This window comes from Salvelinus alpinus, chromosome 2 (genome assembly GCF_045679555.1).
Source record: "Salvelinus alpinus chromosome 2, SLU_Salpinus.1, whole genome shotgun sequence".
Taxonomy (NCBI): Eukaryota; Metazoa; Chordata; class Actinopteri; order Salmoniformes; family Salmonidae; genus Salvelinus; species Salvelinus alpinus.
In genome coordinates, this window is record NC_092087.1 from 9212615 (window position 1) to 9232755 (window position 20141).

Consider the following 20141-nt stretch of genomic DNA (forward strand, 5'->3'; position numbering starts at 1 on the left):
CTCCATCTCTACTTTTCTTTCACATTTTAAATATTTGGCAATAGCTATATTTCCTTCCTTAGATAAAACCATTGACAGAAACTTTAACAGAACACTCTAAATCGATTCAATTCGACCTGAGTAGATGGACTAAAACCACAGTTGCTTCAACTGTCAAAATATCTATTGTCAAAATGAATATATTGCCACGGCTGAATTCATGGACTTCAATGCTTCTGTCGCTCTGGCCATAGAGGTTTTTATTCTCTATTTTGGTTAGGCCAGGGTGTGACTAGGGTGGGCATTCTAGTTTCTTTATTTCTATGTTGGTGTGGTTCCAAATCAGAGGCAGCTGTCTATCGTTGTCTCTGATTGGGGATCATATATAAGTTGTCCATTTTTGTTTGGGTTTTGTGGGTAGTTATTTCTGTTTAGTGTCTGCAACTGACAGAACTGTTTTTTCATTTTTTTTCTCTTTGTTATTTTGTTAGTGTGTTTTTTGATTAATAAAACATCATGAACACTTACCACGCTGCGTTTTGGTCCATGCATTCCGACAAGAGCCGTGACAGCTTCCCTTGTCTCCCCTTTCTGGCTATTGGACTAAAATCCATTGTGTGGTTTCAAAATGTATATGGCATTGTAAGTGAGCCCGGATAAAATTAACAAACTTGCAAAGAGGGAAAGATGTAGAAGGAGTATCCGTAACAAATTTGAAATTGAATTTCCAGACAGTAGCATTTTGTCCCATGTTAAATTGATTTAGACATGATTCTTCTGCCCTCTGGCTGAGTATAGAGATAAACATGGTGTCTCCTATTGCCCTGGAAGAAGTCGTCTTCACTGATACACAATGTAAAATTGGTCCTATTATTGCGCACACAATTTTTACTTGGCGCAAAATTGAAAAACAATGTAACTGGGAATCAAAATGGCATGTCCATAATCCAATATTTCACAATAATTCCTTGCGATCCGGAGGGCGGCCTTTTGCATCCCCTTAATAGTCCAAATGTGGAATACGTACCCTTATCGATATCATGGACAGTAATGGTTTGCGAACATTCCAAGATTTGAAAGACACATATACATTACCAGGCAAATCTTTTGTTCTATATTTACAACTTAGGTCAGCTATGCTGGGAAACCCAAGTACAGCACAATCCAATGATGGGATTTATAAATAAATGATCTAAACTCCCGAAAGGACTGAGCTCTATAATATACAGTGCATTCGGAAAGTATTCAGACCCCTTGACTTTTTCCACATTTTGTGACGTTACAGCCGTATTCTAAAAATGATTAAATTGTCCCCCCCTCATTAATCTACACACAATGCCCCATAATGACAAAGCAAAAACAGGTTTTTATATTTTTTTGCACATTTATTGCAAATGAAAATGAAATATTACATTTACATAAATGTTCAGACATTTACTCAGTACTTACTCAGTGTTGAAGCACCTTTGGCCGTGATTACAGCCTTCAGTCTTCTTCGGTATGACGCTACAAGCTTGGCACACCTGTATTTGGGGAGTTCCTCCCATTCTTCTCTGCAGATCCTCTCAAGCTCTGTCAGGTTGGATGGGGAGCGTCGCTGCACAGCTATTTTCAGGTCTCTCCAGAGATTCAAGTCCTGGCTCTGGCAGGGCCACTCATGGACATTCAGAGACTTGACAGATCTCCAGGAACTCTGGAGCTCTGTCAGAGTGACCATTGGGTTCTTGGTCAACTCCCTGACCAAGGCCCTTCTCCCCCGATTGCTCAGCTTGGCCAGGCGGCCCGCTCTAGGAAGAGTCTTGGTGGTTCCAAACTTCTTCCATTTAAGAATCATGGAAGCTTTGATTTTCAAGAAGATTTAAGTGAAAACTGTATCTCGGCCACTCAGAAACATTCAATGTCTTCTTGGTAAGCAACTCCACTGTAGATTTGGCCTTGTATTTTTAGGTTACTGTCCTGCTGAAAGATGAATTCATCCTCTAGTCTAGTGGAAAGCAGACAATCATAGTGTACTCTAGGATTTTGCCTGTGCTTAGCGCCATTCAATATTTTTTATCCTGAAATACTCCACAGTCCTCAATGATTACAAGCATACCCATAACATGATGCAGTCACCACTATGCTTGAAAATATGGAAAGTGGTACTCAGTAATGTGTTGTATTGTATTTGCCACAAACATAACGCTTTATATTGAGGGCAAAAAGTTAATCGCTTTGCCACATTTTTTGCAGTATTACTTTAGTGCATTGTTGCAAACAGGATGCATGTTGGGTGGGTGGAGTTGGTGGTGGAGACATGTTGGCTGGGTGGGGTTGGGGGTGGAGACATGTTGGCTGGATGGGGTTGAGGGTGGAGACATGTTGGCTGGGTGGGGTTGAGGGTGGAGACATGTTGGCTGGGTGGGGTTGGGGTGGAGACATGTTGGCTGGGTGGGGTTGTGGGTGGAGACATGTTGGCTGGGTGGGGTTGGGGGTAGAGACATGTTGGCTGGGTGGGGTTGAGGGTGGAGACATGTTGGCTGGGTGGGGTTGGGGGTGGAGACATGTTGGCTGGGTGGGGTTGGGGGTGGAGACATGTTGGCTGGGTGGGGTTGAGGGTGGAGAAATGTTGGCTGGGTGGGGTTGGGGGTGGAGACATGTTGGCTGGGTGGGGTTGGGGGTGGAGACATGTTGGCTGGGTGGGGTTGGGGGTAGAGACATGTTGGCTGGGTGGGGTTGGGGGTGGAGACATGTTGGGTGGGTGGGGTTGGGGGTGGAGACATGTTGGCTGGGTGGGGTTGGGGGTGGAGACATGTTGGCTGGGTGGGGTTGGGGGTAGAGACATGTTGGCTGGGTGGGGTTGGGGGTGGAGACATGTTGGCTGGGTGGGGTTGGGGGTGGAGACATGTTGGCTGGGTGGGGTTGGGGGAATGGGATGGGAGGTTGCGGTGGAGGCACACTTCTTCTTGTTTTGTTTTCCTGTTTATACTGAATATATTATTTATTATTTAACTCTGTATTTCTTACCGTTTTTTTCTTCTTCTTCTGAGTGGCAACCTAAAACCTACGGGTTTTATCAACATATTTCAAATGGATAATGTACCTGTAACCCCTCCTTTTTCCCTGATAATGGATACAGCGTTGAATATCTTACATTGTTTTAAGGGTAAGAATTCAACATATTTCATACAAGGTTTGTCTATGTTTACATTTGGTTTCCATGATGACATAATCCTGTGGCTAAAAACAACATAACAACCCTCAAAACAACAGTTCATTTATTTTCCACGTAGATTCCACGTTACAATACGTTGACAAATTACGCTGAAACAACGTTGAGTCAATCAGTTTTTGCCCAGAGGGTAGTCAATCCCTGGGTCTCTCTTGTTTTGGCCGTGGATGAATTGAGGACACACAACACATCGTCTCTCCTCAGATCTCGCTACAGTAAGTCTGACAGCACCTACTACCACTCAGTCTCTCCTCAGATCTCTCTACAGTAAGTCTGACAGCTCCTACTACCACTCAGTCTCTCCTCAGATCTCTGGAGAGAGACCTGGAAATAGCTGTGCAGCAACGCTCCCCATCCAACCTGATAGAGCATGAGAGGATCTGCATAGAAGAATGGGAGAAACTCCCCAAATACAGGTGTGCCGAAGCTTGTAGTGTCATACCCAAGAAGACTCGAGGCTGTAATCGCTGCCAAAGGTGCTTCAACAAAGTACTGCGTAAATGGCCTAAATATTTATATAAATTTAATATTTCTAATTTGATTACATTTTTTTAATTTGCAAAAAAAAAAAATGTTTTGCTTTGTCATTATGGGGTATTGTGTGTAGATTGCTGAGGGTAAAAACCCGATTTGATCTATTTCAGAATAATGTGGAAAAGGTCAAGGGGTCTGAATACTTTCCGAAACACACTGTATATGATATGTACTGTAGATCAGGTAGGAATCATCTCTCCCATGGCCACTGTTTTCCTGAGAAGATAAGTCACAATATTATGTAAATGAATACTTGTAGAATTCAAAAATATGCAGTATGATTCGTAAACTTAAAATACAATGCTCAATAAGTCACAATCCACCGGCTGGCGCTTAGAAACGCTTATACAGCTAACTGTAGTTCTTTTCCTCCTAGAGATGGACCTCGATTTCCAGCTTTCTCATGTTTGTTCCAACACAATAACACAAGACTTGGAAATGTGGCAATGAGACCAAGACAACGGTGAACAGAGCTGGCCACTGGCCTGGTCACGTGGCCTCAGACTGGTCTGGTCACGTGGCCTCAGACTGGCCTGGTCACGTGGCCTCAGACTGGCCTGGTCACGTGGCCTCAGACTGGCCTGGTCACGTGGCCTCAGACTGGCCTGGTCACGTGACCTCAGACTGGCCTGGTCACGTGGCCTCAGACTTCAACATCTCCACTTCTTAATCTGCTGAATAGCCTACTGTATACTGAATGGCCTACTGTATACTGAATGTCCTACTGTATACTGAATGTCCTGCTGTATACTGAATGTCCTACTGTATACTGAATGTCCTACTGTATGCTGAATGTCCTACTGTATGCTGAATGTCCTACTGTATACTGAATGTCCTACTGTATACTGAATGTCCTACTGTATACTGAATGTCCTACTGTATACTGAATGAAAATAGACATCTGTATCAAAACAAAGTCTGAGAGCAATGATCTATTGAAAACACATTTTTATTGTCAACAAGTATATTTTTCCCTACATTGGAAATCCCCTCATATATAATTCCATAACATTACCCATGGGGGTGAAAACATAAAAATGTTTAATAGATCATCTCTTTCATATTGCATACATTTTAAATAACCATGACATAAAAATGGTGATGAATTCAGGTGAAGAACAAGTTAAAAACACACACAGTGTTGCTAGAGAATACCCACAAAAAAATAATCAGCTATTAGGAAATACACTTTCTTATTTACGTTTGAGCAATACAGTATTTAGACAAAGTCCAATTCAATGTTTGCAGATGTGCTCGATTTCACGTCAGAGACAGCATTGTACGTCACAGTTTCTCTCATATCTCTGTTTCAACATTCCACATCTGTTGACAAAGTACATGTATTGATCCATGTATAACATCCATGGACGTACCGTTGATCTCTAATAAACTACAAAAAGGTATAAAGGTAAATAAAGTAAGGCACATACTTTTATAATTAAGTAACTGAATATAATAGAACCCAGCTACGTCCCAATGTCCATTCTAGCACCCCACTTAGAATGCATGCCCAACACATTGCTTCACTCTTAAGTTATATGTTAATAAGTTATATGTTAATAAGGTATATGTTAATAAGTTATATGTTAGTTTGGATTTTGGAACAGAGCCCCAGATACTCAATGAAGCCAAAGACATGACTGAAACAACAGACACCATGATATCTGAACCCCATTAATACTGAAACAACAGACACCATGATATCTGGACTCCATTATTACTGAAACAACAGACACCATGATATCTGAACCCCATTAATACTGAAACAACAGACACCATGATATCTGGACTCCATTAATACTGGAACAACAGACACCATGATATCTGGACTCCATTATTACTGAAACAACAGACACCATGATATCTGAACTCCTTCCTTATTACTGAAACAACAGACACCATGATATCTGAACTCCATTATTACTGAAACACCAGACACCGTGATATCTGAACCCCATTATTACTGAAACAACAGACACCATGATATCTGAACTCCATTATTACTGAAACAACAGACACCATGATATCTGAACTCCATTATTACTGAAACACCAGACACCGTGATATCTGAACCCCATTAATACTGAAACAACAGACACCATGATATCTGAACTCCATTATTACTGAAACACCAGACACCGTGATATCTGAACTCCATTATTACTGAAACAACAGACACCATGATATCTGAACCCCATTAATACTGAAACAACAGACACCATGATATCTGGACTCCATTAATACTGAAACAACAGACACCATGATATCTGGACTCCATTATTACTGAAACAACAGACACCATGATATCTGAACCCCATTAATACTGAAACAACAGACACCATGATATCTGGACTCCATTAATACTGGAACAACAGACACCATGATATCTGGACTCCATTATTACTGAAACAACAGACACCATGATATCTGAACTCCTTCCTTATTACTGAAACAACAGACACCATGATATCTGAACCCCATTATTACTGAAACAACAGACACCATGATATCTGAACTCCATTATTACTGAAACAACAGACACCATGATATCTGAACCCCATTATTACTGAAACAACAGACACCATGATATCTGAACCTCATTATTACTGAAACAACAGACACCATGATATCTGAACTCCATTATTACTGAAACAACAGACACCATGATATCTGAACCTCATTATTACTAAAACAACAGACACCATGATATCTGAACCCCATTATTATTACTGAAACAACAGACACCATGATATCTGAACCCCATTAATACTGGAACAACAGACACCATGATATCTGACCTCCATTATTATTACTGAAACAACAGACACCATGATATCTGACCTCCATTATTATTACTGAAACAACAGACACCATGATATCTGAACCTCATTATTACTGAAACAACAGACACCATGATATCTGGACCTCATTATTACTGAAACAACAGACACCATGATATCTGGACCCCATTATTACTGAAACAACAGACACCATGATATCTGAACCTCATTATTACTGAAACAACAGACACCATGATATCTGAACTCCATTATTACTGAAACAACAGACACCATGATATCTGAACCCCATTATTATTACTGAAACAACAGACACCATGATATCTTAACCACATTATTACTGAAACAACAGACACCATGATATCTGAACCACATTATTACTGAAACAACAGACACCATGATATCTGAACCCCATTAATACTGAAACAACAGACACCATGATATCTGAACCCCATTAATACTGAAACAACAGACACCATGATATCTGGACCCCTTCATTATTACTGGGTCTTAGAAGTGTCTGTCTGTTGCGCCCTTGTAGCACAACCTCAGCTACTGTATCAACAACGTGCCAATCTTCACCGGTAAACCGCAAAGCCAAAGGCACTCTCTGATGCAGCGTGCACATAAACACCAAGTGCATAGACGAGAACGACAAAGCTGTTTCTTGACAGGCCAGCTGTGTGTTGTTAATTAGCAAAAAAAGGCCCCCTCGCTGAAAAACACACTACGAAGGCAACTCGCCTGTTTATATAGCCTGGTTCCCAGATGTGTTTGTGCTATCATGTCCCCTCATGGTCGTGCCTTATGCCTTGATGGCACACAGACTGGTAACCAGCAGTGTTTATTTTGCCAGCTATTTTTTTTTTTTTTTTTGACTAAAATAGCTTTTAGTCTTAGTCAAATTTGAGCCATTTCATCCTTTTAGAAACTATCAGTCGACTAAAACTGGATAGTTTTAGTGTAGTTTTAAGTCATATTTTAACCAATGCATTTTCCACTAAATAACTCATATTCTTCTAGCGTTGACCGTGTGCATATTCAGCCTTGTCCAACTAGGCTTACTAGTATAGTGTGTATACCCTCCTATAACGTAGCTGGCAAAATTGCTATTGTGGAAAGTAACAATAGCCGTGATTAATCATACTAGCCTACAAAACCTTGGATACAGGTTAACCAATTAACAGCTTTGATTTTCTACCCGTCATAACCGTCACAGGGGGTTAAATAACAGTGACTCAATTGAAAAGGGGGGAGAATCAGAGCTTTCCAACGAAGCCAGAATTATTGCTGTATTCCTGATATTCAGTAAATAGCAGTAGTATTTCCAATCGGGGAAAAAAGTAACTGTGACTTTTATTTGCGTACCGTGAGAGCGGCATCGCTAATGAATATCAGCGCAAATGGCAATATATAGATTCGGATGTGATCAAAGTAAAAAATCTCCAATATGAACATTTTTGTTACTTAACAGAATAGAGGTTAGTTACAATTTAGAAGTTCTCTGTCTGCGCATCAGTTCAAAAGAGAGACAATTGAAGCGACCGCCTGGGAGCTGTGTGTGTTGGAAAGACGGGTAGGGCTATAAACTCAAGTAGCCCGGGCGCATGACAGATGTTTTCAGCCAATAAGAGGATTGCATTAAATAATTCTGCAAAGGTGTGCATGCTTCTGATTGGACAAAACAGATTAAAAGGGGCGTCATGTCAAATTGAATGTCCATTCGTTTCAGTTGAACGTCTCGTTACATTTTCATCAACTCAAATGAAGAAAAACATTTGTCATAGTTATATTTTTGAGGGCACCTCGTCTCGTTATCGGCATAGTTTTAGTCAGGAAAAATAGGATGTCGACAAATATTTTTCGTCATAGAACACTGAACGTCCCACTCATGATGTTGAACTTCTCCAACACTCACTCTCAGGCCTCCTCCTGTATATGTCCAGCCTCACTCTCAGGGATCCTCCTGTATATGTCCAGCCTCACTCTCAGGGATCCTCCTGTATATGTCCAGCCTCACTCTCAGGTGTCCTCATGTATATGTCCAGCCTCACTCTCAGGTGTCCTCATGTATATGTCCAGCCTCACTCTCAGGTGTCCTCAAGTATATGTCCAGCCTCACTCTCAGGTGTCCTCCTGTATATAAATCCAGCCTAGGAGTAAATACTGCATACAAGATACCATGATAGTCTGTCCCAAAGATCTCTCCTTCCTTCCAAAGTGTGCACTTCACTGATTTGAAGGAAAATTACTGGTATAAGAAATATGGTGGAAACACACACTAGCCCATGCCTCCACTAGTCCATGCAATCCAATGCTTTTAGATTTGTGGGACGTAGTGAACAAGTGTACACTTCAGGAGGAAGGAGATAGTATTGGGACACACCCAGGGACTCAGATATGTCAGAGAGACAAGTCCTGGTGGAAGGAATAACACTACACTCATAGAAAAAAAACATTCCAAAAGGGTTATTTTTGGTTCCAGGTATAAAAATGTTTGGTTCCAAGTAGAACCCTTTTGGGTGCCTTGTAGAACACTCTGTGCAAAGGGTTCTACATGGAACGCCAAAAGAGTTCTACTTGGAACCAAAAAGGGTTCTTCAAAGGGTTCTCCAATAGGGACATCCAAAGAACCCTTTTAGGTTCTAGACACCTATTCTAAAACGTGTAGGGTTGCACCCCTAATGACATCCCTAGTCTGTATGCACACTACTAACCAAAACGAATGCACTAAAGGCCTATATAAAATAGAGTGCCACTTCCGACACTAACATTTGCAACTGAAAACTACACTGAATGTTTGTTATTGGACTTGAAGTCCCTCCATGTTTCAGAACGTTTTCTTCCGTTTGGGGCCTAATGATTTATCAAGTAGTTGTGCTGATCTGGGATCAGGTACTCAATGTCTATAATTATCTGTTTCATTACGCAGAATTGATGGTAGATCAGCCCTCCCAATGGGAGAGCTTGATACAAACGGCCCCCGATCACACCATGCCTTCTACAGTCTCTAGTTTGGGGGGGATGGGTATGATATCAGCCACTGGTAGTCTGTCCTGGCAGGCCACCTGGTACTCCTGTAAGACCTTCACCACGGCACCGTGGCCAAACTGCAGGGCATCATCCAGGGGAATGCTGCTCCACCTGGAGGGAGGTGGTAGAGATGAGACAGAACAATGTCAGATGTTACTCAATGCACTAACCTTTGAGTAGAGATAACAGCCACAGAGGACAGAATGAGATGGAGAAATAAGGCATGAGGCTGGGGATATATACTGAGTCTAGACAGCACAGCAGCTAAGAGATGTTGTTACTGTACAGTCGTGGCCAAAAGTTTTGAGAATGACACAAATATAAATGTTCACAAAGTCTGCTGCCTCAGTTTGTATGATGGCAATTTGCATATACTCCAGAATGTTATGAAAAGTGATCAGATGAATTGCAATTAATTGCAAAGTCCCTCTGCCATGCAAATGAACTGAATCCCCCAAAAACATTTCCACTGCATTTCAGCTCTGCCACAAAAGGACCAGCTGACATCATGTCAGTGATTCTCTCGTTAACACAGGTGTGAGTGTTGACGAGGACAAGGCTGGAGATCACGCTGTCATGCTGATTGAGTTCGAATAACAGACTGGAAGCTTCAAAAGGAGGGTGGTGCTTGGAATCATTGTTCTTCCTCTGTCAACCATGGTTACCTGCAAGGAAACATGTGCCGTCCTCATTGCTTTGCACAAAAAGGGCTTCACAGGCAAGATATTGCTGACAGTAAGATTGCACCTAAATCAACCATTTATCGGATCATCAAGAACTTCAAGGAGAGCAGTTCAATTGTTGTGAAGAAGGCAGTGTAGCCTAGTGGTTAGAGCGTTGGATTAGTAACCGAAAGGTTGCAAGTTCAAATCCCCGAGCCGACAAGGTACAAATCTGTCGTTTTGCCCCTGAACAGGCAGCTAACCCACTGTTCCTAGGCCGTCATTGAAAATAAGAATTTGTTCTTAACTGACTTGCCTAGTTAAATAAAGGTAAAAAAAAAAAAAAAGAAGGTTTCAGGGTGCCCAAGAAAGTCCAGGAAGCGCCAGGACCGTCTCCTAAAGTTGATTCAGCTGCGGGATCGGGGCACCACCAGTACAGAGCTTGCTCAGGAATGGCAGCAGGCAGGTGTGAGTGCATCTGCACGCACAGTGAGACTTTTGGAGGATGGCCTGGTGTCAAAAAGAGCAGCAAAGAAGCCACTTCTCTCCAGGAAAAACATCAGGGACAGACTGAAATTCTGCAAAAGGTACAAGGATTGGACTGCTGAGGACTGGGGTAAAGTCATTTTCTCTGATGAATCCCCTTTCCGATTGCTTGAGGCATCCGGAAAAAAGCTTGTCCGGAGAAGACAAGGTGAGCTCTACCATCAGTCCTGTGTCATGCCAACAGTAAAGCATCCTGAGACCATTCATGTGTGGGGTTGCTTCTCAGCCAAGGGAGTGGGCTCACTCACAATTTTGCATAAGAACACAGCCATGAATAAAGAATGGTACCAACACATCCTCCGAGAGCAACTTCTCCCAACCATCCAGGAACAGTTTAGTGACGAACAATGCCTTTTCCAGCATGATGAAGCACCTTGCCATAAGGCAAAAGTGATAACTAAGTGCCTCGGGGAACAAAACATTGATATTTTGGGTCCATGGCCAGGAAACTCCCCAGACCTTAATCCCATTGAGAACTTGTGGTCAATCCTCAAGAGGCGGGTGGACAAAAAAATTAATAATAATCTGACAAACTCCAAGCATTGATTATGCAAGAATGGGCTGTCATCATTCAGGATGTTGCCCAGAAGTTAACTGACAGCATGCCAGGGCGGATTGCAGAGGTCTTGAAAAAGAAGGGTCAACACTGCAAATATTGACTTTTTGCATCAACTTCATGTAATTGTCAATAAAAGCCTTTGACACTTAGGAAATGCTTGTAATTATACTTCAGTATTCCATAGTAAACATCTGACAAAAATATCTAAAGACACTGAAGCAGCAAACTTGGTGAAAATTTATATTTGTGTCATTCTCAAAACTTTTGGCCACGACAGTAGGTTGGAGGCTAAGTCAACAGAGACTGATATAGCTGGATGAATGAATGGAAGAGTGGATGCATGAATGGAGGAGTGGATGAATGAATAGAGGGGTGGATGAATGAACAGAGGGGTGGATGAATGAATGGAGGAGTGGATGAATGAACAAAGGGGTGGATGAATGAATGAATAGGGGAGTGGATGAATGAATAGAGGGGTGGATGAATGAATGGAGGGGTGGATGAATGAATGGAGGGGTGGATGAATGAACGGAGGGGTGGATGAATGAATGAATAGGGGAGTGGATAAATGAATAGAGGGGTGGATGAATGAATGAATAGGGGAGTGGATGAATGAATAGAGGGGTGGATGAATGAACAGAGGGGTGGATGAAGGAATAGAGGGGTGGATGAATGAATAGAGGGGTGGATGAATGAACAGAGGGGTGGATGAATGAATAGAGGGGTGGATGAATGGAGGGGTGGATGAATGAATGGAGGTGTGGATGAATGAATAGAGGGGTGGATGAATGAGTAGAGGGGTGGATGAATGAATAGAGGGGTGGATGAATGAATAGAGGGGTGGATGAATGAATAGAGGGGTGGATGAATGAACAGAGGAGTGGATGAATGAATAGAGGGGTGGATGAATGAATAGAGGGGTGGATGAATGAATGGAGGGGTGGATGAATGAATGGAGGGGTGGATGAATGAACGGAGGGGTGGATGAATGAACGGAGGGGTGGATGAATGAATGAATAGGGGAGTGGATGAATGAATAGAGGGGTGGATGAATGAATGAATAGGGGAGTGGATGAATGAATAGAGGGGTGGATGAATGAACAGAGGGGTGGATGAATGAACAGAGGGGTGGATGAATAAACAGAGGGGTGGATGCATGAATAGAGGGGTGGATGAAGGAATAGAGGGGTGGATGAATGAATGGAGGGGTGGATGAATGAATGGAGGGGTGGATGAATGAATGGAGGGGTGGATGAATGAATGCTACCATACCTATCTTTCACAAAGGGGTTCACTTTGCAGGTGTCTGTTAGAAACCGTACCACTTCCACATGACCTGAGGACAAAACACTATGTATCTTAGGGGTAACACACACATAATGCCTTACGATACACTTCTAGTGCATTATAACACTTGCTAGAAGCTGTCATAACAACTAGGTAGCTGTAACATCACTATGATGCATTATAAGACATAATACCAACGAGGAGCCACTGAGACTGTAGCTCACCCTCTGCGGCAGCCACGTGCAGCGCTGTCCTAGAGTCATAGTCCTTCAACTCCATGTCCATCGATGACAGAGCAAACCTCAGAGGACAGGATAGGAGACGAGAGGAGCAATATTCTACATATTATTCCTTGTTTACTGTGAAGGACTACTTGCTAGGAGAGAGTGCCATCTACAGCACGTGACAAGTAGTAAAACGAATAATACATTTACTTTGCATTAACTGAATAACTAGGTTGGTCTCTACATTTTATTTTACCTTTATTTAACTAGGCAAGTCAGTTAAGAACAAATTCTTATTTTCAATGACGGCCTAGGAACATATAGCCTCCTAGATGATGGTTCGTTTACCTTCTGAGGGCTGACACATCTCCACTGTAGGCCGCAAACATCAAGTTCACCACAGACTTGTTCTACAGATATAGCAGAGATAAATACAACTTAGACTGGATGGGACACAGATACATAACCATTCACAGGACACGGTTACATAACCATTCATAGTACACAGCTACATAACCATTCATAGGACACAGATACATAATCATTCATAAGACACAGATACATAACCATTTATAGGACACAGATACATAACCATTCATAGGACACAGCTACATAACCATTCATAGGACACAGATACATAACCATTCATAAGACACAGCTACATAACCATTCATTGGACACAGCTACATAACCATTCATAGGACACAGATACATAACCATTCATAAGACACAGCTACATAACCATTCATAGGACACAGCTACATAACCATTCATAAGACACAGATACATAACCATTCATAGGACACAGATACATAACCATTCATAGGACACAGCTACATAACCATTCATAGGACACAGCTACATAACCATTCATAAGACACAGATACATAACCATTCATAGGACACAGATTTATATAACCATTCATAGTACACAGCTACATAACCATTCATAGGACACAGATACATAACCATTCATAGGACACAGCTACATAACCATTCATAGGACACAGATACATAACCATTCATAGGACACATCTACATAACCATTCATAGGACACAGCTACATAACCATTCATAAGACACAGCTACATAACCATTCATAGGACACAGCTACATAACCATTCATAGGACACAGATACATAACCATTCATAAGACACAGATACATAACCATTCATAGGACACAGATACATAACCATTCATAGGACACAGCTACATAACCATTCATAGGACACAGCTACATAACCATTCATAGGACACAGATACATAACCATTCATAAGACACAGATACATAACCATTCATAGGACACAGATACATAACCATTCATAGGACACAGATACATAACCATTCATAAGACACAGATACATAACCATTCATAGGACACAGCTACATAACCATTCATAGGACACAGCTACATAACCATTCATAGGACACAGATACATAACCATTCATAAGACACAGATACATAACCATTCATAGGACACAGATACATAACCATTCATAGGACACAGATACATAACCATTCATAAGACACAGATACATAACCATTCATAGGACACAGCTACATAACCATTCATAGGACACATCATAACAAAAGCAAAGTTAAACCTCACTTTATATTTTAGCAAATATGTTAAATTGTTGTTGTGTTTACCTTATAACCCTCTTAAGTCTCAAAATCCCTTACCCTATCTTCCCCGTCCTGCCTTCGAGGGTCCTGCTTCTTGACAAAGTGTCTCAGGTTGTCATAGTTGTGGAAGTTAAACGAAGACACCAGCTCCTGAAAACCAAAGCGTGTCAAAAAGACAGTTCAGTCTCCGACGCAGAAACATTACGTATGTGGTAACACTATTGAAGGGTACCTACATACAGACTTTATAACACATTCGTAACCTGTACATAGGGAGTACCTAAGCATTTCTCACTCTGTACACGCAATTCAGTCATTTTATCATTTATAACACCTGGAAATAAAGCTGGTAAACGTTACCTGGCAGAAGTGTATTCCCCGGACACTGTTTCCAACCTTGTCTAACGGAGGGGACCAACACATCACTCCCATGACGTTGGGGACCACCAACAGAACTGCTCCAGACACCCCAGACTTAGCAGGCAAGCCCACCTGACAAACAACCATACAGGGACCATACAGAGTTATGATAAAACTGTCAGTTGAAGCCTCCAACAAAAACATTTTTTTTTTTTTAAAGGTGGCCTTAATTTCACTAATACATGTTTAAAAAGTTTACGTTAACAAAACTATACGTTACCAAGACTATAAATACATGGCATTTTTTTTAAGTTTAAGCTACTACACAATGAATTTAATGAAATTCAAATATATTTTATTTCCTGAGAGGGAACTTAATGTGGTGATGGATTCAAGACACATAACAAAGAATGCAAAACATGTACAGTACATGTTTAAATACTTTACATTCATATACTTAGGTAGTAGCATACCTTTCCCTACTGTATAACTACTATATGACTACTGTATAACTACTGTATAACTACTATATGACTACAGTATAACTACTATATAACTACTATATGACTACTGTATAACTACTATATGACTACTGTATAACTACTATATGACTACTGTATAACTACTATAAGACTACTATATGACTACTATATAACTACTATATGACTACTGTATAACTACTATATAACTACTGTATAACTACTATATAACTACTATATAACTACTATATAACTACTATATGACTACTATATAACTACTGTATAACTACTATATGACTACTATATAACTACTGTATAACTACTATATGACTACTATATGACTACTATATAACTACTATATGACTACTATATGACTACTGTATAACTACTATATGACTACTGTATAACTACTATATAACTACTGTATAACTACTATATGACTACTATATAACTACTATATAACTACTATATGACTACTATATAACTACTATATGACTACTGTATGACTACTGTATAACTACTATATAACTACTATATAACTACTATATGACTACTATATAACTACTATATAACTACTGTATAACTACTGTATAACTACTATATGACTACTATATAACTACTATATGACTACTATATGACTACTGTATGACTACTGTATGACTACTGTATAACTACTATATAACTACTATATAACTACTATATAACTACTGTATAACTACTGTATAACTACTATATGACTACTGTATAACTACTATATAACTACTATATAACTACTATATGACTACTATATAACTACTATATAACTACTATATGACTACTATATAACTACTATATGACTACTATATAACTACTATATAACTACTGTATAACTACTATATGACTACTATATAACTACTATATAACTACTATATAACTACTATATAACTACTGTATAACTACTATATGACTACAGGTTGACTTACATGGAAGGCCATCTGCCCAGAGAAGTCGTACATGCCGCAGGAGTGCATGAGACTCAGGGTATTCCGTACGGCCTCGGCACTCAGCACCCGCTCGCCTGTGATTGGGCAGATGCCCCCATGGGCCAGCGTGGCGGCCATGACACTCCCAGACTCACAGGTCACCTCTATGGAACACAGCTGAAAGGAAATCATTTATTTACTCAAACATAGAGAGCGTGTCTACCGTGTCTGTGGCTCGGTGTCTGTGACTATGTGTCTGTGACTCCGTGTCTGTGACTCCGTGTCTGTGACTCCTCATACATACTGTATAGAGGTGATGCTCTATGACATTTTCCAGTAATAAATCATCATGAGGCATTAGTAGAAATATTCAACATATACGTAGCATCACAGTATCACAGTATCACAGTGTGGTAAAGTGCTATCTTGAGGATGTATCATTTACCTGGAAGTAGAAGTCCAGTGCATCAATCATTTCTGCCCCACGGGGAAAACACTGCAAATGGAAAACAGTTTATAATATAATTTCTGCCCCACGGTGGAAAACACTGCAAATGGAAACCAGTTTATAATATAATTTCTGCCCCACGGTGGAAAACACTGCAGATGGAAACCAGTTTGTAACATAATTTCTGCCCCACGGTGGAAAACACTGCAAATGGAAACCAGTTTATAATATAATTTCTGCCCCACGGTGGAAAAATCTGCAAATGGGAACCAGTTTATAATATAATTTCTGCCCCACGGTGGAAAACACTGCAAATGGAACCAGTTTATAATATAATTTCTGCCCCACAGTGGAAAACACTGCAGATGGAAACCAGTTTGTAACATAATTTCTGCCCCACGGTGGAAAACACTGCAGATGGAAACCAGTTTGTAACATAATTTCTGCCCCACGGTGGAAAACACTGCAGATGGAAACCAGTTTATAATATAATTTCTTCCCCACAGTGGAAAACACTGCAGATGGAAACCAGTTTATAAAAGCAATAAGGCTCGATGGGGTGTGGTATATGGCGGCAAAAGGCTGTTCTTAGGCGTGACGTATCGCGGAGTATACGTGCCAAAGCCAGGTTAAAACAGCCACTGACCAAACTAATTAGATTCAGATGTGTGTAATTAGGCTGATGTAGTCAACAACCAGGATGATACCGGCCTTCACACACCCAACCCTCTCACTCCATTACAGTATCAAAATGTGGAAAAAGTCAAGGGGTCTGAATACTTTCCAAATGCACTGTACATGTTCCCTTTGTTTAAAAAAAAATGTTCGTTCAAAGCTATAAAACAAGCTCCACACTCTCTACCTCACTGACCTTCTTTTCTTTGAGGTAGTATCCAATCGCAAAATTTCTGTCGCCTGTTTCTTTTTCAGACTGGAACCTGAGAGACACAGAGACCAAAAGAGTCCATGACAACATCACATCAGTAACGCAACAAAGGGAAACTGTTTTAGAAATGTTTTTTTTCTGGCAAATTAAGACATTAGCGAAAACTCACGTGGCATTGCTGAACCCCACGTACTCTTGACCAGCCATCTTCTTGATAAAATCCATCACCTGAGGAGAAAGGATGACTGATATATAGTTATTCTTCCACGGCAAAGACACAAGAGAATTGCTGGCGTGGCATTGTGTCAAGCTTATACTGTGTATTCTACTAAACGGTATTGTATATGTGTCAATGTCAGGTGACATGAATGGAATGACATGTACAGTATAGTACTTACATAGTCAAACTTCTCTGCCTTGTTTGAGCCAGGCTAGTGACACAGGGAAGGAGGAAGAACAGACATGAACAACATACCTGTACTGTAAAAGCAACGTAAAAGACACATCAAAGGCCTTTAGCTAAGTCAACCACAAGTCAGCAGTCTTCTTAAGGACTTTAGAATACAGGAGGCAGAAAACTTTACTATAGTACTGTTAATGATGTGCAAATATCCAGGGCTTTAGAATACAGAAGGCAGAAAACTTTACTACAGTACTCTTAATGATGTCCCAATATCCAGGACTTTAGGATACAGGAGGCTGTAAACTTTACCATAGTATTATTAATGATGTCCCGATAACCTACTAATATTGTACAAGGTGACATAAGAAAGCAGTCATCACAGTGTGTACGGTATATAGCAGCTTGTAAAGATAGTGGTAACGATTTTCATAAAGTCTCAGCGGTTTACAGACACTTTCAACAGTACACCTGCTCCAAGTCAACAGCACCTGGTCTGAAACAAGTACATTATATATCACTGATCAAGCAATGCTAGGGTGGATTTGCTTGTGAAATAACATTATTTGACTGTATACAAATTCAATAGCATTGCAGTGATGGCCCAAGTGATCCCAAATCGCATATGTCAATGCATGTCCTGTATTGGGGTATAAATAAGAGAGTTTACTTCACAAAGATGTACTACACAGTAACATTTCCATTTCAGTATATCGATTCAACTGAAGATGAATTCTGAACAGGTAAGTCGAAATTCAGACTTAAACCCTGCTGTTATTACTTCAGGTTATCTCTGTCCTCTCTATCTCTGTCCTCTTTATCTAACTTCCACTTGGAGCCCCGTCCGTCTATATATGTGATACATCCCATCAGTTAACCTTGTCTGCTGTGTATCTGCCTTTCTCTCTGTCTGCCGGAGATAGCGACACACACCTCTCCAAAGAGCCACATTCATTGTCTAAACTGATGCTCCCACCCGTCTCAGGCTCCCTCCCCCAGTATGGTGTGAGGATGTGAGGAGAGACCCCAGTATGGTGTGAGGATGAGAGGAGAGACCCCCAGTATGGTGTGAGGATGAGAGGAGAGTCCCCCAGCATGGTGTGAGGATGAGAGGAGAGTCCCCCAGCATGGTGTGAGGATGAGAGGAGAGTCCCCCAGTATGGTGTGAGGATGAGAGGAGAGTCCCCCAGCATGGTGTGAGGATGAGAGGAGAGTCCCCCAGCATGGTGTGAGGATGAGAGGAGAGTCCCCCAGTATGGTGTGAGGATGTGAGGAGAGTCCCCCAGCATGGTGTGAGGATGTGAGGAGAGTCCCCCAGCATGGTGTGAGGATGAGAGGAGAGTCCCCCAGTATGGTGTGAGGATGAGAGGAGAGTCCCCCAGTATGGTGTGAGGATGTGAGGAGAGTCCCCCAGCATGGTGTGAGGATGAGAGGAGAGTCCCCCAGCATGGTGTGAGGATGAGAGGAGAGTCCCCCAGCATGGTGTGAGGATGAGAGGAGAGTCCCCCAGCATGGTGTGAGGATGAGAGGAGAGTCCCCCAGCATGGTGTGAGGATGAGAGGAGAGTCCCCCAGTATGGTGTGAGGATGAGAGGAGAGTCCCCCAGCATGGTGTGAGGATGAGACTACACCACTGACTACACCACTGACTACACCACTGACTACACCACTGACTACACCACTGACTACACCACTGACTACACCACGACTACACCACTGACTACACTACTGACTACACCACTGACTACACTACTGACTACACCACTGACTACACCACTGACTACACTACTGACTACACCACTGACTACACCACTGACTACACCACTGACTACACTACTGACTACACCACTGACTACACCACTGATGACACTACTGACTACACTACTGACTGCCCTACTGGCAACACTATTTTACATGTGACTACTATCTGCAGCCATGCCAGATACCCGTGTTCGTATACTGTTTGAAAACAATTACAGATACTTCAGCTGTGTTTGACTGAGCTTGAACGTTACAATTGGACCAATAGAAAAGACGACGAGCAGACGAGCATAGCCCGCCCACCTGCCACTCCAGGCAGCCTAAAGCAAATGTGTATGTTTTAAAGATTTCCAATAGCATTTTAACCCAAGTCTGGTGCCATAT

General features: G+C 41.4%; 1 protein-coding gene across 3 annotated transcripts in view; it reads right to left on the reverse strand.

Moving 5' to 3' along the window:
• Positions 1–4655: 4655 nt before the first annotated feature.
• Positions 4656–20141, reverse strand: part of LOC139553434 (glutaminase kidney isoform, mitochondrial-like) — a 36103-nt gene continuing 20617 nt past the window's right edge. For all 3 annotated transcript variants that reach the window (XM_071365749.1, XM_071365757.1, XM_071365765.1), the window contains 11 exons: positions 17996–18028; positions 17767–17825; positions 17583–17649; positions 16709–16759; positions 16264–16440; positions 14823–14954; positions 14520–14612; positions 13182–13243; positions 12834–12910; positions 12595–12658; positions 4656–9666 (listed from right to left, as the gene is read on the reverse strand). In XM_071365749.1, coding sequence (XP_071221850.1) covers positions 9510–9666; positions 12595–12658; positions 12834–12910; positions 13182–13243; positions 14520–14612; positions 14823–14954; positions 16264–16440; positions 16709–16759; positions 17583–17649; positions 17767–17825; positions 17996–18028 — 972 coding nt within the window. In that variant the 3' untranslated portion in view covers positions 4656–9509. The remainder of the gene's footprint in view (positions 9667–12594; positions 12659–12833; positions 12911–13181; positions 13244–14519; positions 14613–14822; positions 14955–16263; positions 16441–16708; positions 16760–17582; positions 17650–17766; positions 17826–17995; positions 18029–20141) is intronic.